Raw genomic sequence first — 27,312 nt, forward strand, 5'->3', positions numbered from 1 at the left:
TGTGACCCATGACAGGTGGGGGGCAGGGGCGACCTGCAGGTGGTGTGAGCAGGGCAGGTGCAAACCACAGGTGGGGTTGGGGGGCAGGCATGACCCACGGCTGGAGCGGGAGGAGCCGGGGCAACCAACAGGTAGGGTGGGCAGGGCAGGCACAACCTGTGAAGGGTTGGGCAGCAGGCACAATTCACGGGTGGGGTGGGGGGCAGGTGTGGTCCACGGGTAGGGTGACCCCCACCTGAGCAAACCTACACCTTCATCCCTCCTCCCCCCCCAGGACTTCCTTGCTTGGCTTTGGCAGTGGGGAACACTGATAAAAGGCACCCATAGCAGCTTGTGAGATGGGAGTTGAGAGGGCTGGCTGGTGGGGGGGGGTGGCCAAAAAAATATCCCAATGGGGGTGGGGGCTGAGGCGGGGGCCAGTAGCTGGGGTTTTCCCATCCCTGGGGCTACACAGGAAAGTGGACCGAAGTTCCGTGCACTGGTTTGACCTAAAAATTGAATAAGTTTGATACTACATAGTTCTGCAATGTTTAGACTGGTTTGTGTGCATGGAACTTCTGTACAGTTACAGGTTTAGACTAATTGCCAGTCACTGAGACCAGTTCCATAAGTGTAAGGTTGGTACCAGGACAAGGTAAGTTTAAATAGGGCAACCATTTTAAACTCTATTTAACCTCCCCAAATCAAATGTCTGTACTTAGCCTATGTGGCAAGACATATAGCTTTTCTCACCATACCTGTCTGTCCAGAGGACCAGCTATAGTAAGTCCTTCAGAACAAAGGAACAGGAAAGATGGTTACACTTGAATGATTTTCCAACATTTATTATTCTTGTGCCTCCTCTGATTGGAAAATCTGAAATGCATCAGTATTGAACAGAAAAAATAGAAAAATATGGTACATATTGAGATTCCTGTAATGATATTTAGGTAATTTTCCAAGGCAGTTATGAAACAACAAAATGGCTGCCCATGCTGTACATCTGCAAGAAAGTGGGTACTTCAGGGAACAGTGAAGGCAGCATTTTTTAACATACCCATTGTTTTGTGCACATGCTTTCCAGTGTGTGACTGTACTGAGCACGCAAACAACATGGCTACACAGCTATTGGTGTGCATCAAAGAAGAATGATGTTCTGTAAGGGGGGGGGGTTGTGCCATGTTGTGAAATTCACTGTAGGATTATGCCACAATACAGTCAGAACTGAGTGGCTCAATGGAATATTGAGGGAGAAGGTTGGTGGGTGGAGACAGTTGAAGGAGTAGATGGAGAAGTTAAAAAATGGCTGCATGTCCACAGCGAATAAAACCCAGGCAGGACCCCCCAACACAGCTACGAAGGAGAAGGAAGACATTGCCAAGGTCAAAACCTCTGTGTGCCAAGGTGAGTAAGCATTCCTGAACTAGTAGTGGAAGGAGGCCTAAGTACTGGCAGTAGCCATGCCATTTTGCATGATTGCCTGAATTACTAGAAAGTGTATGTCCATTGAGTGCCAAAGTAACTGATAAGGTGTGCATAAACAACAGTCTGGGGAAGCATGCAACCAGTTTCTGGAATATATGTGGGACAAAGGTGAGGGGTTCCTCTCATGCCTCCTCACAAGGCCAGTGTCCTTGAATATAATCTCAAGAACAAAAGGCAGTGCATGCAGAGGAAATGCACATCATTGCTGCTGCCCCAAAATTTCTGCACTTGATCATCTTGCTCACCCTTTTTTGTGATTGCATGAAACCATGCTTTGTCCACTTCATGGCACATGGGTATATAATCAAGAACACCTACTGCCATGTTGTTCAAAACCACCTGAAGCCAGCTATTTAAGCAAGGTGTAATTCTCTAGTATAACAGTGCAAAGGCACACAGTGCACATGTGACTGTTGAGACCAGGCTTCGAAATCTTACCACATCTGCTCTACAGTCCAGATATTCCACCCAGTGAATGGTGACTCTGTAGAGAAGTGATGTAGTCCAATGAATGACTGTTGCACACAAAATGGTTTTATTTTGAAATTCCCATTCGTTTCTGAAACAGTCTCATAATTTTTAACTAATTTGAAACCCTGTGTGGCAGGCCAGTAGGAGGCGCTCCTGCATTGAACCACCAATCTCACTGCCCCCAACCACATTCCAGGCTCCAAGTGCTTCCCTGGGGGGCGCCTCACATCCGGCCAACTCCCTTCCTGGAGCACATCTGCAATCCTGGGGGTAACGCCACCACCACCCAGAGTCTGGACTAGTTTGGGACCTGTGCTCTCTGGGAAACACAGACCTAGTAGTCCTTCAGTACTTGACCCACTGTGAGAACTTGGGGTGCTTCCCTCAGTCTGGAGCACAAATAATGGTTTCCCTTAGTCAGCTGAACCAAGGGGACCCCAAGGCATAATCTAAACCCTCTCCCAATAAATCTCCCATTCTAGGTACAAAGGAGAACTTCATCAGTTACAAGGAGTAGGTTTGGAACAGGGTACAGGGTAGAGCAATATCAGAGAAATACCTCAGAGCAAACAGTGCTATGGTAGCCTTTGATCACACATCTGAATTACTGCAAGCTATATAACTAGTTAGACCTCAGGTAGCTTACTCACAAGTATCATCCAGAGGCAGGTGGAGATTCTCTCTGGAGGCAGGCAGTTAATTGATCATGAGTTTCAAGAGAGAGAGCAAGTATCAGATGGTCCCACTTCTCTCTGTGAGTTTTCATCATGGCTACTGCCCCTCCTTCTGGGTAGTCCTTAACTCATATAGATCTTATGACCTCATTTACCTGATCCAATGAAGGCCAGCAACTGATGGCTGCCAGTCAACCAATTTGAAATGCATCATTGGTTGCTGGGTAGACTGGCGGGGTTCTTAACCCCCTCCCAGTCATGTTGACATTGCTTAGAACAATAGGGAGCTTAAGTCCCTCACTCAGGTGTGTGATGCCAGTCATGTAGACAGAGGGAGCAGGTTTCCCCTCCCCCTCAGGAATGTATCCAGTGCTGGTTACAACTCAGGGTTACCTGAAGCAGATGGGATCAGTGGAGTTTGCCCTCTGCAGTGACCATGGTAACCAAATAGTCAGATAGCAGAGTTTGGAGAGACAGAGATGGTATTCTGCCACATCCTGCAATGAAGATACATGAAACACAAAAGTGTCCCAATTAAGGTGACATAGCACTTATGCTAGCATTTTCATCTGCAGAGTGCTTTTCAGGCAAACTTACAATGTAAATCATGAGGCAGGAGGCTGGGGGAAAAGGAACAGAAAGTAGTTATAGCAAACACAATGACTCATTCTACACAAATCATAGTTTGTGATCAGGGAGTATTTTTGACAAAGTTGCATGTTGCTAACCCTTTTGTTCTCAGCAGTTAGTCAATATTTTGGGGAGATGGAGGGGGTGCTTGTGGACTATTTCTATAAGGTGAGTCAAAGTTGTTTTTTTTTGTGCACAATCCTGTTTATTTCCAGAGAATGAACACAAAGGACTGTTGCCCTAAACACGGTAGAAACAAGCAACAGGATGGGCACATCCAGATGAGCACACATGTACATTTCCCTGGGGACAAATAACAGCAGCACATACTTGTGCCACTGCTACTTGTCCCCAGGGGAACACCCCTGCACGTGCGCTCTGGTGCATGGCAAGTTGCCCCAGGTGAGGTAGGGGAGGCTGGGGCCAGAATTTGGGCTGGCCCCACCTGTGGTCCTCCTGGGGCTCTAGTGGTGGCAATCTAGCAGCAGGGAACTTGGCTGGCAATCAGGGTATGGCTCTAGCCGTCCAGGTTCTGGTTTTGGGCAGTGCATGTTGCTGTCATGTGTGCTGCCCTGCTTTTTTGTAGCATGGATTTTGACACCAGGATCTCGCAGTGTCAACCCTCCCCCTGCGCTGCAAATTAGCAGTATAAGGGTGCCTGCAAGAGCAGCATGTGCAGTGGGTGGCACTGCAGACGGGTCTGCAGCACTGCATCCTGCATGTGTGCTCTCATCTGGACATGCCTGATATGGCTTCTTTGCATCCAATTCCAAGCCTTTCTTAAAGCTCTTTGCCTTGACAGCCTAGTGCTATGCTACCTGTTCTTCTTTCATTTTCTTTTGCCTTTTTACTTCTGACACATGCAGTTGCCACCCAGACTGAATTCACCCCATTCCCTTAATTTCTAGTGGGTCCCCAAGGCACCTCTCCTTATTCTGTATAATATAGGCCTTGCTCTTGCTTTCCTTGGGGACAGTGCTTCAGGTGGTTGCTGTTAGTGTTTCAGCTGCATCACTAAGGCTAGGGACAGAAAAAAAAAGCCTGAGCCTAAATTGATTCTTTGCAGGTTAGTCTACGCTGCACAGCTTAAACTGATTAATAACTGGACAGACATTAAACCAGGAAATGCAGCCACATGCTTGCAGTGGCTCAAGCCAGAAGCCAAGGGGTGCTAGAGCATGCCTGCCAGCCATTGCTAAAGCAGAGGGAAGAGAGACACCCTCCAAGGCTCTCACCCCTCCCTGCTGGAGCAGAGGGGGTATGGCCAGGCACTAGCCTGGGGCTAGCAGGACACACAGGATGGCAGCCACCAACCGGAGGTGGGGGGGGAGCTGCTGCCAGACTGAGGAGTGGAGATGGGGAAAAAGTCCTTTCTCTGAAGCAAGCATGTATTGAGCACAACAATTTGCAAAGCATACAACAGGGAACTACCAAAACTCTTCACATAAACTAAGATACAGCCCAGTAAAACACAGCATACACAACTTACTCTAACTTAAAATGTAAAGCAGGAAGACAAGATAAAGCTTTGCGTAAGTCTTACTAATCCTGAGGGCAGAGTGTCTCCTTATAGCTAGACATTTAGAAAGGCTTTGTTTAGGCTTGACAGATTCTGCTTTATAATGTAAATGTAGCTCTCTGCATTCTTTGGTCTGCAATTTCCAGCCAGAAGCTGTCTGCAACTTCCCTTAACTCCAACTCCAACACATATGTGTGATAATGATTGTCAGCTCTTTGCCAACACTTCCTCTCAGTCTGGTCCTACAGGTCTTAGCTCTGGGCTCACAGGTGCAGGTCTTGCCTCTCTTCCCCCTCTGGGACTGCTGTGGAATTAATCCCCTACCTGGCTGCAGGCAAGCTAGACAGAGGGAGGAATTAACTCTGTCTCTGGCTGCAGGAAAGCCATGGAGGTGCAGCTGGGGCTGACAGACCCCAGCTGCAGTCCACAGGATTTGCCAGCAGCCGGGGTGGGGGAGTGGGGCGGGAAGGGACGGAGGGTGGAATTCGTATTGGGGCCAGGGTCTGGCCACACCCTACCCCTAGTCTGGCTACAGACCAGAGGGGAGGGGCCAGTCCTGCTGTGGAACAGGGAGCCCCACCCAGCCCAGAGAGCATGCTGGGGGTCTCTGATTTAACTTAAACCAGCAAGGGGTCTGGGACAGACATTGCATAAATCAGTTTCAGCCAAATCAGTTAAGTCTGATACTACATTCAACAAGGTTTATCTCAAACCAGTTTTGGCCATTTTCAAGCTAGTTTATGTGCACTAAATGTCTGTTCTGTTACAGGTTTAAACCAGTTTCTGATCACTTAAGCCAGTGTAATGTGTAATGTCTGTGCCTAGCCTAGATGTAGAAGTTCTAATGATTTTTCCCCCACATTTAGCCAAAAAAAAAAAAAGGCCATTAGCATTTCCATTGGCTTCAGAGGTCTACTGCTACCCTTAGCTTAAAGACATACTGGCAGCTATCAACACCATTCCTTACTTCAATACATATTCTCAATGCCTGGCTCACAATTAAAGTGGATCATCTAAAAACAAAACAACCCCTTCCCCAAAAAAAACAGTATGTCCAAGTTCGTAAAGATAGTATGCAAATATAATACAGAATAAACAATGAAATTGTTAGGTTCAACACAAACAGCCTTTGCTATGAATTCAGACATGAAAGTTGATGTATTATCACTTTTGAATCTTTGGCGACTAAAGCACTTAGTAAAACATATAGTAAAAAACTGGAACAGGTTATCCAGACAGGTGGTGGAATCACCCAGCTAGACAAAGCCTGGGCTGGGATGATCTAGTTGGGGATGGTCCTGCTTTAAGCAAGGGGTTGGACTAGATGACCTCCTAAGGGTCCTTCCAATACTAATTTTCTATGAATCCCTTTGGGAAGTGCTTCATTCCTGCCTCACTGAAGGGTCACATACAGTACAAACCTTGTTACAGCATTGTGCTAGGCTTTGTGGTAGAGAGATAAGAGGAGAAGAAGGAAGTGCCGCAGCAGGGGAGAGAGTCAGGGTGTTCTTTGCAGGTTCAGATAATTCTGCTGCTCCTATACCAGCAAAGCCACAATGAGAACTCCCCATTGCTGCCACTGCAAATTTAGAGCAGTCAGTAGTGTTATCTCACCTCTCCACTTCCTCTTTTCAGGGGATTTCTGGCCAACATCCACATAGGCCAGGAAACACTAGGACTCTCCACCCGCACTCCCTACCTCCAACCCCCACTCCCCTTCCCACACCCCATCTGATTCCTCAAGCTGCTGTGCAGTTGTGTGAGCCAGATTGAATGGCTTCTTGTTTTATCTCAGTAATACTTAACTTCTTGCCCATGGAGCCATGTCATCTGGCCATTGGAGCTCCCCATGGGTCTGGAAATTTGACAGTGGGGAAAGTGGCAGCCATATTGCTCTCAGAGCCTCAGAAATTAACACTGCTACACTACTTCTCTCTGAGGAGTACCGTGGTCCAGATGACAGCTCTGGGTACCAGATCACGCTGACATATAGCTGCTCTTCAGCTGGATGCACCATGCAGGGTTGGGCTTGTGGTCAAATGGGGACCAGGCTGCGGCCAGATCGGGGACATGGGATCACACTCGAGTGCTGGATGGCACCTGTGGACCTACCCCAGGCAAGATCTGGCCTGCATACTGGCTCTGCCCCACTCATCTGGCCTGTCCAGCTGTAGAGACAGCACTACTGATCTAGCTAGACTCTCACTTTCTGTTCCCTGTGTGTGCACTTGGTTTCTCTTCCCTTGCTGCAGCACTTCTGTTATTTTTGCTGGATTCCATTCAGTTATCTAGTGCCAAGTGCTCCAATATTAAGATCCTTTTGAACTGAAGTCATTAATTAATATATATAACAGCATTGGACCCAGAAATCTAGATCCCTGTGTAACTCTCGTGAAGCATTCTGCCATTCTAACAGAGCTAGCTATAGTTACTCTGCTTGTGATTATTTACTCAATTTATGTATCTATCCAACAGTAATTCTACATAGTGCATGTTTCCCCAGTTCTCTTACGAGAATGTCATGTGGGACTGTTTTCAGAAGTCCAAGTATATTATTCCCACTCCAGTCTCTTCATTCACCAAGTTAGTTCCTGTGTCAAAGGATGATATGCTCCAAAAGAGTGCTGTTTTTCTGAGATATTTAGGGATAGCTATTAGGGCTGTGAAAAGCTTCGGTCACCGATTTGATTTGGTGGAGATTCAAGCCCAATTTGGTGGCCGAATCTCCAAATCGGAATTGTACAGTTAAAAGTTCACTACTATAGCCCAACCAGAAGAAAAGTTCTATTTCTAGCAACTCACTGACATCATTATTCTGAAAATAATAGTTTTATTGATCTTTTATTTTGTAGCGTGATAATCCATGAAGATCACATCAGGAATGGAGCAAATCATCCCGCTTAGGAAAGAGACAATGTATAATGTACACATTCTGTAAAGAAAATGTTTTATTTAAAGTGTTAAATACCATCACCAGAATGAATTTGATTTACATTAGTTGGTGTTCATTACAGGCCTAATCTGCCCTTTTTTTCCCCCAACTGTAATTCCTTTTAACTTTTAAAACGTACTATGTACAAGACAGCAGTGATCACTGGAATAGTGCTATTTACATGACTAAATCATAAGTAGAGTTGCAGACTTGAAAATTAAAAAAAATTACATTAATTTTTAAAATAAATACTGCATAATGACAAGTATGTACAAACCTTCTGTACGGTCACATCCTTCACTTTAAAAATTAGAAATAATTTATATAGGAATATGCATACAAGAATGTGTGACTGCATCTCACAGTATCAGAATGGTTATGTATCTTTTGTTTTAATCTAGGGGATATTGTCTGTATGTTTTTTAATATTTATTTGTTGCTGGTACATAAGTATCTAAATGATTTCAATAAATATTTTTTATCAGTCTGTTCATTAATTTAACATTGATCCATTATATAATCTCAGGATGACAAGACACAGTCTTGATGTATATCATATTGCACCAAAACATAAAAGGCATTTTAAGTGTTATCTATTGATGTTTCTGCGCTCTTATGAGGCACAGACAGTTTTCTAATGGGCAACATAATAGATTTTGAAACAAAGTCAGAAGAATTCTGTTATGTATGGCCTTAATTTAAAGATAAATATAGTATATTTTAGAAATTATTGCAAGGTTTCAACATTAAACCTTATGTATGAATTAAAGGCATATAGAGACCCAAAAGAGGGACAGTTTTCATTAAATGTTAGCCAGTTACATTCCCTTTAATTAGAAGTTAATGAGAAATCTGAACATGTAGCACCACCCAATGGTAGCAACTGCTTGTTACATTAGAGACAAGTATTTTGAGATCTGTTGACTCTGCACTGAGGCTTTTGGTGATGGTGTCAAATAGCTGTTCGATTGTTAATATTCAAATTTCTTTAAGGCGATTACAAACGAAAGTTTGCCATTTTTATGGCAGACTGATAATCCCTAATTGTCTCTGCCATCACAAATATTAGTTCAAGAAAAATTGAACTTTACAGCGGAAGAATTATAAGTAGTAGCAACCTTTGCTGTTTCTTATATGTCCAAATAGGTAGCAATTTATTTGTCTAAGTGCAAATGAAACTGTTGAAATTTAGCTAATAAAAATCAGACTTCCAGTTCATTTTTTTCTCTCTCCAAAACCTTCAAGAATGATCGTTCAACCCTTGAATGAACAATGCTGGTGCTGAAAACAAATTTATTGAAGACATCTTACAATGGCCACATGATTCCAGTATTTTGCTGTAGAATTCAATTTGAAGGTGAGAAAAAATGAAAATAAGTTACCATGCACTGTACAATAAATTGCAAAAAGTTCAAATATTTTCTTTATCAAATACATGCTGAATTACTTTAATGTACTCCCAAGTCATGTTGCAAAATCCTTTTCAACATGCTTGAAAAAAGTAAGTTCTTAAACAATATTTTTCTCAAAGAATTCAGGAATGCAGAATAATCTGCAACCCTGAACCAATAATGGGGCATAAGAGAATAGTAAGTCAAAAGGTAGCTGTTTTGAATATGATAATCCTGGGAGACAGGAAGGGGGCAAAAAGCAAAAGGAAAAGGGAATTTGGGTGGAGAGATAGACAAAGAAGAAGGGAAAAGAAGTGTACAATTTGCACATAATGTTGAACTTTACAAGGCTTGTACCTTTTACATTTAAATAAATTTAATATATTACACTTATTCCTTGTCACATAAACAGAATTTTAAATATTTGCTAGAAATTATTTTTTATTTTTAATATACGTCTGCAAAAACACAGACCATGACTGGTTTAAAGAATGATAAACGTGGTGTGTCTTTGTATCACCCTGTTGCATTCTCTCCCCTTTAAAACCATGCACTAGTGAAATTTATTTTTAAAAATAATATAAATTGTTGAAAATGGCTGATTTATTCTTTTTTTTTTTGCAAGTTGCAGCCCCAAGAAAATAATTTAAGTGTTCAGCTAAATCTGTGTCCATGCAAAAAAGTTTCTTTAATTTCATACAGTACAGTATATCCACAGAATTTTATTTTTTAGAGTCCATTGCGTCTGGGGTTTCACTGTAGCAATAGCGGGAGCTATGAAGCCTGCCACTTTAAGTCTTGAACCTTTCTAGTATGAAGAGTTTGCTCTGGTCTTAAATGACTGTTCCAAACAGCAGCCGACTTTTCTTTTCCAGCGGCTTTACAGTCTTCCACTGTTCTTCTCATGTCTACTATTCCACTGACTTGTAACATGGCTTCATGGGAGGGTAAATTCCATTTCTGTGGCATAACCAAGCTTGGGGGGGCAGATAAAGAAAAGGGAGCAACAAAATAGATATGCCATTGAAAGGGACTTTTGTTGCATGAAACAGATTGATTCTTTTAGTTTAATCCATGGCTTCAGATTGGACCAAAACTGAGTGTCACTGAACTCCAAACCTGTTAGTTCTTTATAGCTCCACTCCTTCACCTGAGGGCCTTCTTTAGGGCACAATGTGTGCAACTTCCTCTGAGAACACAGGATCGCTTTGTAGCCCTAGAAACAGGCTCAGAAGACACAACATTAAGCATGCAGTGTTACCAGGGTTTGCGACCTGTAAATTTTTTTTGTAACGCTGGTTGCTATGACAGTTTCACAGCTGCTATGAGCGAGCATAAGAAGGTCCTGTTGAACTTTCAAGAGATGACTGGGAAGCTCTTCTAGTGAGAGGGGCTAAGGTTGGATCTACTAAGGAGGAAGGGGGGAAGAGTTTGAACCACCCAATCACCATATTGGACAAGTCCAGTTCGTCTAAAAGTATCTGTGCCACTCCCATAAAAGATTTGTGATCCATACGTCCATAGTCTCCCCAAACAATTATCTGTTGGTAAAGAAAATAGAGATTTCAGAATCAAATAAGAAAGAGCGTGATCTAATGCAGCTGATTCTTTAGATGCACCCAGTTACTTATTAAAAGATAAGTAATTCTAATGAAAGATAAATTTTCACATGATTTAGCTTTCAATCTGCTATAGTGGTACAGCAGTAAATGTAACCCAGGCTGTAAACCCATCCAACTGGATAAAAAAGAGGCAGAAAATTGAGGTGCACTGTGAAATGGAGCCCATACATTTGGTATAGGTGACATATACTAGCTTTAATATAGTATTAATATGCACAGAGCACTTCTTTACTGGCTAAATCATCAATAGAGCGTAACAGATTGTCATAGTAGCAATTTGCTCAGTAAGGGTTTGAAATAGAAAGGCTCACAGAATAAGTCGCAGAAGTCCTGAGCTCATTCAGTGACAGTACAAGTGAAACATGTTCAGATACACAAGAATATTCATGAACTTACCTGTAAAACTTTTCCTTGGGGACTTTCTTCAAATGACAAAAGTTGCTGGTAAAGAGGTTCCAGCGTTTTTCTTGCTACTTTTGTTTTCTTTTTGGCTATGCAGACTCCATTTTCTAATAAATACACCTTTACATATGGTGCTTAGGAAGAGAAAGAAGAATAATAAGTGAAAGGTAAATGCAGACTTTCGCACACTAGCTCCAATATTTAATACTACAGAGATCTGGCATTTTGTACATAAATGCATTAACTGAGCAAGTCCTTGCACGTAGTATTTATTCACACTTATTCCCATTTAACACGTTGGTATCTTTTGGATAGCCAGCCTTCTCTACATTCCTCCCTTATTTGTAATATATATTTGATAAAACAATTCAATTTTTTGAACTGAAAGGATTCTGGCAATTCTTCAGCATACATGGTACTAAAAAGTACTACATGTCCATTTGGTCCATTTGAAAGACAAATTATTGGAAAGCATGCACTGACTTTAGCAAGTTTTGAAGCAAGCACCTAAACAGTTCTTTTGAAATAATGTACAATGGGAAAAGTTATGCCCCTGAAATGCCATCTATTCTGGTAGGACAGCCTGGTGAACGTATTTCCACACTGTTCCTTCCATAAGCAGCTGTATACAAACACAGTAGGACAATACATTTGATAAAGAGAAGAAAATAAGTAGCAGGTTCCTACCTTTTTCAAGGTGGGGACCTATTGCAATCGTTTGGTTAATTTTTTCCTCTCCCACAATTACTTATATCAGGTATTTCCAACTTCTGAGCAGCTGGGGGCCACACCTATGTGAGCCGCAGTCCCAGTGGCTACATAAGGTGCAGGCCACAGACCAAGGGCTGCTAATGGCACAGGTGGCCACACTCAGGCTCTCCATGACAGCCCAGCATGTTCCCTCCCCACCATGCACAGAGCCAGGCAGCCTGGCTCTATGCCCCCTGGGTGCATGTGCCAGACAAGCAACTCAGCTTTCCACCCCCACCACATACACAGAATCCCCCTTCCTCTCTTGACCACGTAACCCCCTACAGTACAGGCAGCCCAGCTCCAGCCTCCCTCATGCACAGCAGGAAGAGCCCATCCCCATCTCCTGCCACACCACTGCTTAACCAACCTGCCAAGAGCAGGGGCAGGACGTAGAAGCCGGAGGAGGGTGGGGGAGCCTGAAGAACCCAGCTGTTGTGGCAGAAGCAACACCAGGGTGGGGGAGACAGTGGCAACTGTGACAAGTGGCAACTGTAAGGTGAATACTAACCCTTCAGGGGTCACTGAAGCCACCACCCGTTGAACAGTCCTGGCTTATAGCTTCAAAAACAGGTTTAATTTGCTATATAATAATTTTTGTCCCTATTAATGGCCTAGAATACATCATCACGATTTTTGTGAAGACGGAGTTGAAAATAAACACTTAGATTTACCGTAGTCTTTCATACAAGCTCAGTACTTTTTTACAACTGTATAAACCGCTACATTTTCTAGAGAACTTAGTGTTTTAGCACGGTATTTCTATTCATGTAAATTGGATACTTTTTTCTTACCTGGCAGTGTCTTTGAACCTGGTTTTACAACAAGGCCACGGGCTCGTATTATTTCTACCTCCAACTGTCCTTTTTTGTCCATCATTCCTATCTGGATATCACCTGAAAAAGAAAATCTCCATGAACTGCAACTGAAAAATATCCAATTCTATTATAACTTGTGACCTTATTATGGAATTAATGTGTGACAATTTGCGTCCTTCCCATGAAATCAAAATTTTCAACAAGGAATTAAATAATCTTTTATAATTGATGTTAAGACTTGTACTTTTCACTGGTACGATACATGCTCATCTTATCTTTCTTGGAAGTAAATTAATTTTCTCTTTATAAACTTCTGTGAGCACAGAGCCACTAAAAGTACAGTTAGAAAATGCATTTGCACTAACCAGCATTTCAATGCAGGCTGAAAAACGCTACATAAAGGTAGACAAGTATTAAAATATCCATTTTACAGACAGAGAAACAGACAACAGAGATAAAGGTACAAACAGTCAAAACTGACCCTCTAGTTACGTTTTCTAATTAATGCAGACTTTTACAGTGTCTCTGTATTTCAGTGTCAAACGTTAGGTACCTAGACACTGATTTTAAGAGGTGTTAAAAGTCACCAACTTTATCCATGAAATGAATCAACTTAATCAGAAGTTGAACCCAGAGTTCAAGCAACTTTTGGAAATTTGGCTCTGAGTGGGGCAAGATTGTATGGCAAATCCAAGGCAGAGCCAGAGCTAGAACTAAGATCACTTGATTCCCAATTCTGTGTTCTGATTACAAACCAATAATATTATGCTGAGAGCACAGGACACGCATGCTTACCCATAGATGGTGTTGCCAGTGTCTGGCGCCCTACAAGTTGGGCAGGACCAAGTCCATCCAGAAAATCACTGAACTGGCTGTCTGCAGCCAACCGCACACCAGGGAAAATCAGACTGAAAGAAATGTATCACAAATCATCAAAAGAGTTTTAGCAGAGAAGCTTAAATTTACCCTTTGCTATTTTCCACCCTTTTCCACTTTAGTGACAATGTTGATATTTTTGTCAACCTTGTCATAAAAACATGCTATCACTGACAAGACTGTAACAGCTTTATAAACTACCCTATCGTATTCAACCAGTAGCAATTCAGGACCCCACATAGTTGAATAAGTCAAAGCAGCTGTAACCCAATCCTTCTCTCGCTCAGACATTTCTCCATATTCATATGGGCCTAGACTGAGCCAGGCACATAAGCGAGTGATTACCTTAAAGTTTGTGAACATTAACATTAAAGTAAAAGTTTTCAACAAATACTATTCACATTTCTAAGGAAAATTATTCTGTTTCCTTTCTACCTGCATTCAAGCAAGTGAGTGCTAATGATCTAATGATTTATGAAACAGCGAACTGTCACTGAATCTTGCACAATATTAATAGAAACAAATTTAAATATCAGTCATGGGTGTAGGTTGTAGCCATGTTGATCTAAGGACATAGGCAGATGAGATTATTTGGGTAAATCTAATATCTTTTATTAGACCAACTCAAATAGTTGGAAAAAATCTTCTTTACAAGCTTTTGGGTACAATTACCCTTTGTCAGGCAGAAGAAGCATCTGCAGATCAATATCAGTCATGGGTATTTGATTCTGAAATCTCACTATGAGGCTTGGGAAACAACTCACATTTCAAGCACAAAGCCAGAAATTGCTTTTAAATAGCTACAGATAAAAAATTTCACAGAAACCATTTGGCCAATAATAGTTTAAAAAAAATCTTTTTTGTGGACAATTGATTAGAACTTTCTACCTACACAGTGGGCACCTTCCTACCTAGGCAGTGAGCAGTACCCTCCATGCACTGTTTTATTCAGGGAAAACTCTCTGTGGCAAAAGAGTTTAAAATAGGAATTTACCCATGTAGGAACTTTAAGATTCAACTCGCCAACTTTTATCAAGACCAATTTGGCGGAGAAACAAAATAAAAGATTATATAAGTAGCAATCTTTCTTACTTTCCTTCAGAGCTGTAGCTATTCATGCTGCCATCTGTAGATTCCCGGCTGGCCTGACGAGTCATCCAGTTTCTCATCTCCACAGCCAGTCCAGTTTCTGTGCTTCTCTGAACTGTGCTCCGCAGTTTCTTCCCACCTGCTTCTGTAGAAACATAACAGAATAATCGGTGGTTTCATTAGAACAAATGAATATATTTAGAGGAGGATAATACAGATAAGTAAGTACCTAGTTTGTAGAGAGAGAGACAGTAACAATTTGCAAATACATACCAAATTGTATTTTAAAAATAGTGTGCACAGAAATTCCAGCAATAGACAATTTGCTAGAAAAAATAGCAGACTTATATTGTTATAGATCTTTTAATTATATTAGTTTAGAGCACTACTGCTTTTCATGGCAGTAATGAGGCAGAGAAAGCACATAAAAACCCGTGGATCTTAGAAGCATATTCAGCTTATAGAGGTAACCAGACTTACTACGTGCATAACTGAGTGTACTTAAAAATATAATTTCCTTGGATAAATACATCCCCTCCAACTCTTCCATTAAATTAAAACTTACAATGTCTCAGGAATGCTCTAATGCAGCTGAATTATTGTGTTAAAACAGATATGGCCATGATTAGTTAAATGAAGTTATCTACTAATGAAGGTGGTAAACAACAAAATAAGAGTTCTTCTTTAAATTTCTACTTTTTCTTTCCTTCTCTCTTTTTATTAATTTTTTATCTAGGTATCACACAAGAAGTATAGCTTATGCTTAATTTTTCCTGAACAATCCCTGGTAATTTTTCATTTCTGAAGTAGTAGTCAGTGATAATATATATATAGCATTTAGATTTAGATGTGAAGACATCCATAAAGATGAATTGATGGACAAGAGGGAAAAAAGCCCTAATGAAGTAGGAATTTTGGTGTGATGATTTGTTATTGGAAATTCTGATCAAGTCCCAGAAGATATACAGGTTGTCAGCTTCAGCCCAAAAATTTACAATGGAAGGAACGTGAAGACTGGACTTCCCTATTCTAAAACTATAAGTGTTCCTTTCCAGCCATGCCTGAGATGCAATGGTATCTTTAAAGCCATACAGCTGTGCAGGAAAGATTGCATTCCAGTTTTGTGTACCTGTTTTGTGACTAAAGAACTAAAGCCTATAAATTAAAGCTTTTACTTGTCATCATTACAGTATACATGAGCAACAACAGAACTATTCACTTTACTGCAAAACCTGAGTCACTTACCTAATTTTTCTCTAAATCAAAACTAATTAAGAGGCAATCCATCAATATAGAGATAATAAACATACAGGAAAGAAGCTAAAAACTTGATATTATCTTTGAAAAGCCAGAGAGAAAAGCAAAAAAACCCCCATTTATTTATCTCTGCTTGTGCTGTTCCAAGTGTCTGCTGTGTTTATAATTTAGATTAAACTAATGGAAACTGACAGCTCACTTCCAGCACTGCTCCCGATCTTATCTAAAATCCAATCAATTTGACAGGAACAAAGATATATTTTTACATAGCTACCTGGCCAAATAGGCATCTTTTGCACATTGTGTTACAGTACAATCCACATAAAATGCACACAATACCAAAGCCATATGTTTGCTTCATTAGGGGACTAGTTATATTGCATCTTTTGTATGTATTCATTACATCACTCTGTTAATTTTTGTTCAGTTTCGGCTTTATTGCAAGTCATTTCCAGTTCATTGTTGTAACATTCTGACACAAATATGACACATCACCTCCATGGTGCATGATTCAACAAGGAAACTACACGTCTTTAGAACTCATCTTTATTATTTATGCAGTTAAGACCAAATCTCCACACTTTAGACTCCTCAACAAAACTGACATTAAAAGTGAACACTTTATGTTGCACAATGATTTGCTGAGCAATTAAAGCAAACATACAAAAATCAGCAGACCAACATCCATTCTGGGGTCAGCAACATTTGTTTCACCTGCTGTTCTGAATGTTGCTGTTGTGGTTTCTGATTTTTAAATATTCTTCCTTTCCCACATTCATTTTATTTAAGACAAGTGGTGTTGACTCAGATGAGATGGGTCAGACCGATGGCTGGAAACAAGGTGCAAATTTGCTATGGCATGGAAACTACCAAACAAAAACTAGCTTTCAGCTCTGGATGGATACAAGTTCCTAGTTTACAATGTCTGACCCCTCCCACAGCCTTGGGGTGAGGTCGGGAGAAAGCAAAAGTGCTCAACAGAAACAAAGCTACAACTGTCTTATTATGGTCTCTGCCCTTTCAGCCACATTGTCGCTAGTCACGAAGCTTATGCTTTGGGGCAAAGCATCCACACCAGAAGACAGGCGGGTGATCCAGGCTGACCTGGACAGGCTCAGCAAGTGGGCGGATGAGAATATGATGGTGTTCAACGCCGATAAATGCAAGGTTCTCCACCTTGGGAAGAAAAACCCGCAGCATCCTTATAGGCTCGGCAGTGCTGTGTTGGCTAGCACTATGGAAGAAAGAGACTTGGGGGTCATCATTGACCACAAGATGAACATGAGCCTGCAATGCGATGCTGCGGCTAGTAAAGCGACCAAAACGCTGGCTTGCATCCATAGATGCTTCTCAAGCAAATCCCGGGACATCATTCTCCCCCTGTACTCGGCCTTAGTGAGGCCACAGCTGGAGTACTGCATCCAGTTTTGGGCTCCACAATTCAAAAAGGATGTGGAGAAGCTTGAGAGAGTCCAGAGAAGAGCCACGCGCATGATCAGAGGTCAGGGAAGCAGACCCTACGATGACAGGCTGAGAGCCCTGGGGCTCTTTAGCCTGGAAAAGCGCAGGCTCAGGGGTGATCTGATGGCCACCTACAAGTTTATCAGGGGTGACCACCAGTATCTGGGGGAACATTTGTTCACCAAAGCGCCCCAAGGGATGACGAGGTCGAATGGTCACAAACTACTACAAGATCGTTTCAGGCTGGACATAAGGAAGAATTTCTTTACTGTCCGAGCCCCCAAGGTCTGGAACAGCCTGCCGCCGGAGGTGGTTCAAGCGCCTTCATTGAACACCTTCAAGATGAAACTGGATGCTTATCTTGCTGGGATCCTATGACCCCAGCTGACTTCCTGCCCTTTGGGCGGGGGGCTGGACTCGATCTTCCGAGGTCCCTTCCAGCCCTAATGTCTATGAAATCTATGAAATTGAGTACAAGAATATAGATGAAAACTTAAAGGGGAATATAGTTGTTTTTAATAAAAGTATAACGGAAAGCCTCAACTGACAGATATGTCTCTTGCATCACTGTGTCAGGGAAGCAAGAGCATGTTTAGTATAAACTCTTTCAGCATAAATTGATTGTGTTGGGAAGGTCTATACCTGATTCCCTTGGGCACCACAACTGGGGAAATGGAGCTAAATTAACTAGAGAGACAATCTAATAAGACTCACACAACTCATCAAGCCAATTAAAGAGGACAACTTTTTCTGTGATTTATGAACTTTGTTTCATGAAAATATGAAAAAGTGTTAAAAACATTAAACAAATTTATTAGTACGAAAATGCACAACAATTAATGTTTAATGTTAAAGTATTAAAGTAATAATTTAATGTTGACCTAACAAACAGTGTTTGAGAGGAGCCAATTTAGATTATTATTCAGAGCAATGTATTATATAGTTACGTTAACTTCACATACAAAGGGAAATAATTTTTTTTTTAAACTTTCAAAAACAAAACAAGGTAGAAATTAGAAGATTTTTGTCTGGGGCTTGCGAAATACATTGTTATCCCCTCAAAATATAAACAATATTTCTGACTATATTACTACACTTTTACTAAAGAAAATTGAACACAGCATCTGTTGAAATAAATTGTATCTAACTGCCCTAGAAATAAGCAATATGTCATGTCTGGGTTGTAAAATACAGCACAAATTATTAGAAAAAAAGGAGTTCAAATTCTTGTGGCCTTAGAGTGGAACAAATTACCAGAAATTACCAGAAATAACTGTTTTGGCATTTATCATTCTTGTTGTTAATTACACTTTTAATGTAACTAATGTGTTTACTGTAAATAGATTTAATAGGCCACATTTTCTAAAATTGCATGCAAAATTGTTTGTGCCTATATTTTCTTATTGAAAATCATCCATAAACTGAATGTAAAAGAAGCCTAGAAAAGGCCAATTTGAAAATGTAACTCACTGGAATATATTCTTGCCTGAGATCTGGAACCTGTCCAGCTAAGAACTCCCCCAGTGGGAGAGGGGAGCTGTTGGCTGATACAGAGCCATTTGAATAGACACTTGCTACAACTTCCTTGACTCCAGCATAGAAAGACAGGTGCAGAGAAAGACAGTTTTACAGGTGGGAAGCTGTAACCAATAGCTTGAGTACTGTCAGCTCCCACACTAAGCAGATCTCACTACCGGAGGGAACCTAGCTGAAGAGTGGGCAAAGCCTGGCCCATGGGCCGGATTTGGACTGCAGCAGACTCCATTCCCACGGAGCCCCCAGCAGTGGTGGAGCTGTGACAGTGCAGGGCCAGGATTTCAATGGAGACCAGCCCCATAAGTCCTGGTAGGGCACGCAGTTGGGGGGGGAAATGCTCTAGGGCTGGGATCTCGTGGTGATGACAGCATGGTCCAGAGCCAGGGCAGAACCGCGACCTGCTAATGGCATGCCCTGGGCTAGATTTCATTTTGTAGCAAGAGAGGAATTTTTTCATTTTGCTCAGTGGTTTGTTCTATTTCACCTCTTATAACAACCTGGAAACCTAGTTCATGGTGACTGATTATGGACTCTGAACTACCGGCAGTAACTTCATTTGAATGGAACACAAAATGGAAGTCTTGAGCGCTTGTGTTCATAAAAGTTCTCATAATATTTTTTGCAAATGTAGAGATGCTAACTGCATTTTCTGACCAAAATTCCAATGATGTTATGCAGTTTTTGCCTGTCTGGAATCCCTCTGCCATCTGGATTAGATTATCATCATTAATAAAGAATGATAGGTCTTCGTGTTGCTTTTAAGACATACCAAAAGCCAAAAGAGACCTGTCCAAAATGATTTACTATCACCTTGTCTTCATTTCCCATCCTACAGAACTGTCTAATATTATGGAGCAATGTTAAACAGCTATTCTTGCTCCTTATACAGGGCCAGGGAAAAACGTATACATATCAGAGAAAACCACTACATGATTTTTTCTATATAGAGGTTATACACAGTGGGGCAAAACTCCCCTAGATAATAGATTTACTACCAGTAACATGCACACCACGTTGGAAGTCAACCAGAAGGAAGAGCCTTCCTCCATGATGTTACCTCTGCAGGAGCAAAATCAGAGGTCCCTGTCAGCTTGAGGAAGTGGGAAAACCTACTCATTGAGATTGACATACCTACTTATTGAGATTTTCACTGTTAGGCCTGGTCCTATTTTAGAGGGGACCCTGCTTTACTGTAGGTTCCCTTAACAGACACTCTCTTTCCATGAGGGAATCAAGATCTGGCACAGCTCTCGACAATGCCAAGGAGTATAATACATCTTAGCCTCCTTTGGAGAAAATGACACTATATAAACAAAAGAACAGTTTAAAATAAATTTATCAGTGTAGCATGGTTAGTTTCATAACTCAACCCCTTACTATTTTCACAGTTAAATTGCTGCTGGCCTTAAGAAACTCGCTGCTTCTTAAGGTACAGCAACTGTAAACCCCACAATGCAATCACAACTTATTTAAGAGAATCGAAATGGAACAATTAATAAACCAATCATGTCATTTTGTAAATGACAAAGATACAGTATTTCTGACCTTCAGGCACAAATATATACTAAGAAAGGAAGTTGTTTGCACTGTATCTTTAGTAGCTTATTAGGTCAAAATAAAATAAAAACATCCCCACTGAGTGATAGAACACTTCCTTAAATCTCTGCCTACGCATCTGTGGACTAATACTGCATACATCATTCTGTTTAAAAAAAAAAAAAATTATATTATGACTGCTGACTTGGGAATATACTGATTTTGAAAACCACTCACTGGGGAAATATTCCAACCTCAGCAGATGCATGAGATGCTCAACTCTAGCCTGATTTCATATACCTTATTTTCTTGCACATTACATGCCTTCAAATAAAACATGCACTTTGTTTGGGAAGGCATAATGAAGAAAAAAGGATTGGCCATGGGTGAATACTGATCACAGAGCAGGGGCACAATTGATTTTTCAGTGTCACTAACCCTCCCCTAGCTGCTCAGCCAAAAGTTAAAATTTTAACCCCCTCTTAGCCACTGCTGATTTGGCAGCAGCTATGACAGGATTATAACTCTAGGTCTAACACTGAAGAGCAGACTGTCCCTGGAGTGGACTCTGCTGCCTGGAAGTTAGGCACAGCCCCTGGCAGCTATTCCAGTCTCTCTGTGCTTCAGTTCCAATGCTGAAATCAGCTACCTTGCTTAAAACATATCCCCCAGTTTTGTAGGGCTAATTTTTGGAGAAAAGATGCATGTAAATATGCAAGTAAACATGGTAATTTAGAAAAAGATAAGAGCGAATTACTAGTACAAAACATGCTAAAGATAATCACAATTTATGCTATGTGTTCTTTCTCTTGCTACTAATTGTGTAACCTTGTTACGGTTATTACTTATTTGTACTGTTAAAGCATAACAGTAGGTAAGGCACTGAAACCAATGGCATAGATTACATATTTTAGGACAGACACATAAGTAAACAGCGAATTCAAGATTATTAAAATTATCCTAATCCACTTTTATTTCCAAACATACAATTCTTGCTAATCTGATATACAGGAAACTCTCAGTATTCGTGGATTCAGCATTCGTGGTTTCAAATATTCGCGAATGCCAAACCTGCATTTTAAATACACTTTAAGCACTTCCCGGAGCTCCTTAGGATCTCTGCGCTTGCTGCTGCAGGGCTCCTGCCGCCACCCCCAGGCTCCTGCTGTCACTGCCAGAGACGTGCCCCCCTCCCAGCGACCAGGGGCACTGCATTCATGAACATTGACTGCATTCATGAATGCAATGCCTTATTTGCGGATTTTACCATTTGCAGGGATGACGGGAACATATCACCCGCGAATGGCGAGGGTCGCCTGTAAACAGAGGTACAATTCTTCACAGCAAATCAAATCTCCTGGGTTATTTTCCAGAGCTCCCGTCTCCCAGCCAGCACAATTTACATACCCTCCCATCTTTACATATTCAAACTAATATTCTCAAACTGCAGATGACTCTGACTCCCCATTGTTTTGTAGCTGAGCAATCATCTACACCTGTTCACAATCAATGTAAAATGCTACCATATAAGAACGTAGCATTTTCTATTCACTTTGCATTCTCCATAAACAGATGTAAAATGATGACAAAATGTGAAAAGCAACAGGAAATCAGGTCTACCTCCAAAATATTAAAGTCCTTAAAAAATTAACAAGTTATTATAAGGATTAAGACCTCATTTTATATGTGCAAAGCATAGATTTTAGAGGTGCACCGATAAAGATTTTTTTGCCTGATACTGATAGCCAATTATTAACCAGTCATATCGGCTGATATCGATCTGATAATCTATTTACAGGACTGCAGCCCAACAGCATGGAGACCAGTGCCCTGCTAATAAGTCCGTGGGGGTCAAGTGGTATGGGGGAGACAGATTGAGGCCCCCATGATGAGGAGGGAAGGAGTGGGGCAGGGGCTGGGGCAGGAACAGGCACTGCCCAGCCCAGCCAGGGCGGTCAATGCAGCCCTGGGGCCAAAAGCAGGATGGAGCTGCGAGCGACTTGTCCAGAGGCATGGGGGTGTGGGCAGCTCTCCACTGCTGCCTGCACCGCCCAGGGAACCATGGGCCCCCCTGGATTTGTGCACAGGGTGAGGGCGGGCTGCCTGCTGTGAGCTTGGGGCTAGAGGCTGCTCCAGCCTCTTCCCACCGGGGGGAGGAGGTGGGGCTGGGCAGGGGTTACTTGTGAAGTGGCACTGAGAGGGGTGGCTATGGGGAAGCTACAGGGAATTTTGGGGTGGCTTTCTCGCGCAAGAGAAAGGCAGGGGAAGCCCCAAACAAGGGCAGTACTAGGGGAGGGCTTGGGGGGCAATAGCCACCCCAAAATTCCCTGTAGCCCCCCGTAGCCACCCTACCCAGTGCTGCTGCCGCCACCACCCACTGCCACCCCTGCTGGGAAGAGGCTGGAGCAGTCCCTAGTCCCAAGCCTGCAGCAGGCAACCTGCCCTTGCACTGCACACAAATCTGAGGCGGCACATGCCTCCTCAAGGGGTACGCGCAGTGGCAGGAAGCCACCTTCCCTCCCCCTCCATGCCCACTGGATGAGCTGCCTGCAGCTTTATCCCTCTCCCAGCCCCAGGTGGCATTCACTGCCCTGGCTGGGCTGGGTAGGACCTGCTCCTGCCCCTGCCTCTACCCACTCCCTCCCTCACCATGGGGGTCTTGATCTACACCTCCCCATGCCCTTTTGCCTTCCATGCTGCCCGACTGCTTTCCTGGCCACATGCATGCTGTAGCTGCGCACATGCACGTGGCATTTAGCAGTGACATTATCAGCTACACCTACCCAAAAACTCCGATGGCCAATAAAATGATTTTTTCTTTTATCAGCACTGATCCGATATGCCACTGATATATTAGTGCACCTCTAATAGATTTGATTACGGATGTACTCATCACTCAAATCTGTAAACTCCTGGTCAGTTCTGACAGAGGTAACATATCAATCATATATAAGTAAAGATAGTTTAAGTCAGGGGTTTTCAAACTGTGGGTTGCAACCCCCCTGGGGGTTGCGAGCAACTTAAAAGGGGCTGCAAACTTCCCAGGGAGTACACACTGCGGCGTGGGGGGTGGCGTGGAGTGGTGGATGGCAGCAGTGGCAGCTGCTGCATGCAAGCTTCCCGTCCCCCACCACCACCACCATCCAGCACTTGGGGTCACAGTATCACAAAATTTGAGAACCCCTGGTTTAAGGGAAATTTCATTTCCAACTTATATTGTTTATGCATATAGACACTTTATACAGTATAATCTCATGTCCCCGTTAATAACAATAAGAATTCTGTATAATGTCAAGTTTAGTATGCATTCTTTAAACTGTAAATGTAGTACATATTTAGAAAAAACCTTGCCTTTTAATAACCATTTTTTGTACTTATAAAATGATCAAAATTTCAAAAAGATATATTCTAAATATTTAACAATCACAGTAAAGCCAACCTCTAGTTAAATATTGTTTATTTGGGGACTGCAAAAGGCCCATGTAACATTTTTTAATGATGTAGCAAACACGTTGATATAATTCACTCTAACTGATATAACTTAGACTTCAAGAGACAGATCTAGTCAAGTTGCTGAATGGCGCTACTGGGATTTCACCAATTAAGCACAGTTCTGAGGCCTATTTTTGCAGGTGAGATAACAAAGGAATAACTATATTATCCCAACAAAAAGAACATTATTTCAACAAACCCCATTTGCCATAGTTTAATTCCCAAAATTCTCTCATGCTCTAGTGCAGGGCTGACCACCTTATACTGCCATCTCTATTTGAAGCAGTAACACATTTTACTACTCTGACTATGGGATATGTCTAACTTTACTTTGGCTAGCCTGGGTAGCAAGAGCAGCAAAACTTGCAATGGCATAGTGTCAGTCACACAGAGTCCTTGGCAAGTATTCACAACTGACAACCATGCTTCTATAACAGTGGTCACCAACCAGTGGATCTTCATCTATCGGTAGATCTCAGAGCCTCTTGCGGCAGATTTTGGAGCCTCTTGAACTTGATCCGAGGCTGGGGCGTGGGGCTGAGAGCCCGCATGCACGGATGCCTGTGCCCCAGCCCAGCAGGTCAGTCTGTGGGGGAGGGAAGGGACAGGGGCTAGATCAAGGCCCCCACAGTGAGGGACAGTGCTGCAGAGGCAGGAGCATGGGTAAGTTGAATGGGGCCCCGGCTGGGTGGGACTTACCTGCTGGGGAGGCGCACCCCCAAATCGTTTTTTCTCTCTCTGCCTTCATCTGCTCCCCATCCTTCCCTCCCCACAGACTTACCTGCTGGGGAGGGGGCAGGGAGGGCAGTGCACAGTAGCTCTTGGGTTGCTTTTAAATGCCAAAGGTGATCTACTTAAAAAGGGAGACCACTGTTCTATAGCATCACTGCTCTGTTATCTGAGCAAGCTCAGGTATAACTACATGTATAATAATCACATCTCTGGTTACAATACAGCCATGGTCCAAATGTCATCTAACACAGACAAAGAAAAAAGGAATACAGTTTTAAAACTTTCTTTGGGCATATTAGAGTCAAGTTGGAGTATACTTGTTGGAGTATCAGTCAGAGTCAAATTGAGTTTATGATCCTAAGAAAAGAAAGGAAGGAGAGCAGCAGAGTAAGGACTCTGGACTTCAAGAAAAGCAGACTTCAACTTGCTCAGAGAACTGATGGGCAGGATCCCCTTGGAGGCTATCTGAGGGAGAAAGGAGTCCAGGAGAACTGGCAGCTGTACTTCAAAGAAACCTTATTGAGGGCACAGGAAGGAACCATCTCAATGAGCAAGAAGACTAGCAAGTATGGCAGAAGGCCAGCTTGGCTTAGCAGGGAACTCTTCAGTAAGCTAAATTACAAAAAGGAAGCTTACAAGAAGTGGACACTTGGATAAACAACTAGGGAAGAGTATAAGAGTATTGCTCAGGCATGCAGGGATGAAATCAAGAAGGCCAAAGCACAATTGGAGGTGCAGCTATTAAGGGACATGAAGGGCAAAAAGAAGAGTTTCTGCTTTCTACAAGTATGTGAGCAACAAGACAAGAATCAAGAAAAGTGTGGGTCCCTTACTGAATGGGGGAGGCAATCTAGTGAGAGATGATATGGAAAAGGCTGAAGTGCTCAATGCCTTTTTCACCTTAGGCGTCACAGGCTAGGTCAACTCCCAGACTACTGCACCTGGCAGCACAGTTTGGGGAAGAGGGGAGCAGCCAACAGTGGCAAAAAAACAGGTTAGGGACTATTTAGAAAAGCTGGATGTGTTCAAGTCTATGGGGCCAGATGCAATGCACCTGAGCGTGCTGAGGGAGTTGGGCAATGTGATTGCTGGGTCACTGGCTATTATCTTTGAAAATCTGTGATAAGTGGGTTGTCACAACCCAAAGGTGTGATTTTTTGTTTGTGTGTGTGGTTCGGCACCGCTAAATTATTTCCCGCCAATTTGTCGCTTTCTTTGCACGGTAGAGTTCTCTGCTGCTAGAGAGAAATCTGGTGCAGCAGGGGATTTCCCGCCGGATTTCAGCTTCTTTGCAGCGTGCATCTCTTTCTTGCATCGTAGTGATACACGCTGTAAAGAAGTTCCCGCCATTTGTATTAGGATTCGCGCCACGTTATTGGCCGATTCCTAATTTAGGCACACGTGGCAGCTAGCGATTGGCTTGCTAGCCGTACAAAAGGCTTGTGTAGTTTCCGCCCAAGTTGGAGGACTCCACGAACATCCGGAGGAGGGAGGACGAGAGAGATTCTGTGTGAAGATCTCCAAGTGCTGCGAACCCTCGCGGACCCGACGCGCCTCCCCTAAGCAGGCAATAGAACCGAGCTTACGGAGCTTTTCGCTTCTCCCCGTCGCCGATCGCAATCCTAGACGTATCCCTTTCCTGTAACTTTGGACCCGCGGAGCCTAAGTAACTCTGGGGAAACTTTTCGAACTCAACTTTACCGGACCCGCGGAGCCTAGCAAACTCTGTGGGAGCAATCGATTTGTCAGAGTCCTCCAACGAGGGTTCAAGCAGGAGCTGTGCCTGGAAACCTGTCCAGCCTACACCAATACCATCTTCGGGTGTAAGTAAATAATCTTTTCAATCAACCATTATGCCTCCGTAACTAATTCTAACTCGCGTGCGATAAACCGCCCCGCAGTTCTCTCCAGCCCCGCATGCCCGGGCTGCTGGCCACAGCCCGCGTGTGCACCGAAGACGGGTCCAGTACGACCCCGGTTTGCTCCCGGCTTGCCCATGGCAGCCAGAATGGGATCGGAATCACCGCCGCACATGGCGACGAGGGCGGGATCGGGGCCCGGCCTGCGCATGGGTGAGGTCCCAGAGGACTGGAAAAGGAGAAATATTAGGGGTGCACCGATAAAAGATTTTCTTGGCCAACACTAATAGCTGATGATTAACCAACCATATCTGGCCAATTCCGATCCGATAACAGATATTTAGTAATAGTGCAAGGCATTTTAAACAACTGACATTAATAAACCTTTTTTTTGTTTGTCTTACATTTATAAACACACACACACATTCCTCCTGTCTCTGCCCCCGACGAAAAAGGTGGCAACCACCTTATTCCCACATGTTGTCCTCTCACCCACAGCTCCTACCTGCAGCCCATGCTGCCATCCTGGACAGGCGGGGTGGACTCTAGTGTGGACAGTGGCGCTAGGCACTTTGGGGCCCCAGAGCACACCGCTGCCTTGGCACCAGTGGGCCCTGTGTAGTTGAGCTCCCGTGGCCGCCAGGGAGAAGCTACTTTTGCAAAGGTGCCCAGTACCCAACAGACCAGAACGTCTCTCGCATGGCGCCTTACCCGCCTATGCGCAGCCTGTCTCTGCAGCAGCCCTGGCACTCAGGCCCTTGCTGTGTGCACAGAGTCTCCCACAGCATTCTCACCATTAAG

General features: G+C 43.0%; 1 protein-coding gene across 8 annotated transcripts in view; it reads right to left on the reverse strand.

The window, feature by feature from the left end:
* Window positions 1-7,688: 7,688 nt before the first annotated feature.
* Window positions 7,689-27,312, reverse strand: part of RIMS2 (regulating synaptic membrane exocytosis 2) — a 933,811-nt gene continuing 914,187 nt past the window's right edge. For all 8 annotated transcript variants that reach the window (XM_059723819.1, XM_059723822.1, XM_059723820.1 and 5 more), the window contains 5 exons: window positions 14,642-14,783; window positions 13,469-13,581; window positions 12,650-12,751; window positions 11,100-11,239; window positions 7,689-10,622 (listed from right to left, as the gene is read on the reverse strand). In XM_059723819.1, coding sequence (XP_059579802.1) covers window positions 10,404-10,622; window positions 11,100-11,239; window positions 12,650-12,751; window positions 13,469-13,581; window positions 14,642-14,783 — 716 coding nt within the window. In that variant the 3' untranslated portion in view covers window positions 7,689-10,403. The remainder of the gene's footprint in view (window positions 10,623-11,099; window positions 11,240-12,649; window positions 12,752-13,468; window positions 13,582-14,641; window positions 14,784-27,312) is intronic.

This window comes from Alligator mississippiensis, chromosome 3, assembly GCF_030867095.1.
Source record: "Alligator mississippiensis isolate rAllMis1 chromosome 3, rAllMis1, whole genome shotgun sequence".
Classification (NCBI taxonomy): Eukaryota; Metazoa; Chordata; order Crocodylia; family Alligatoridae; genus Alligator; species Alligator mississippiensis.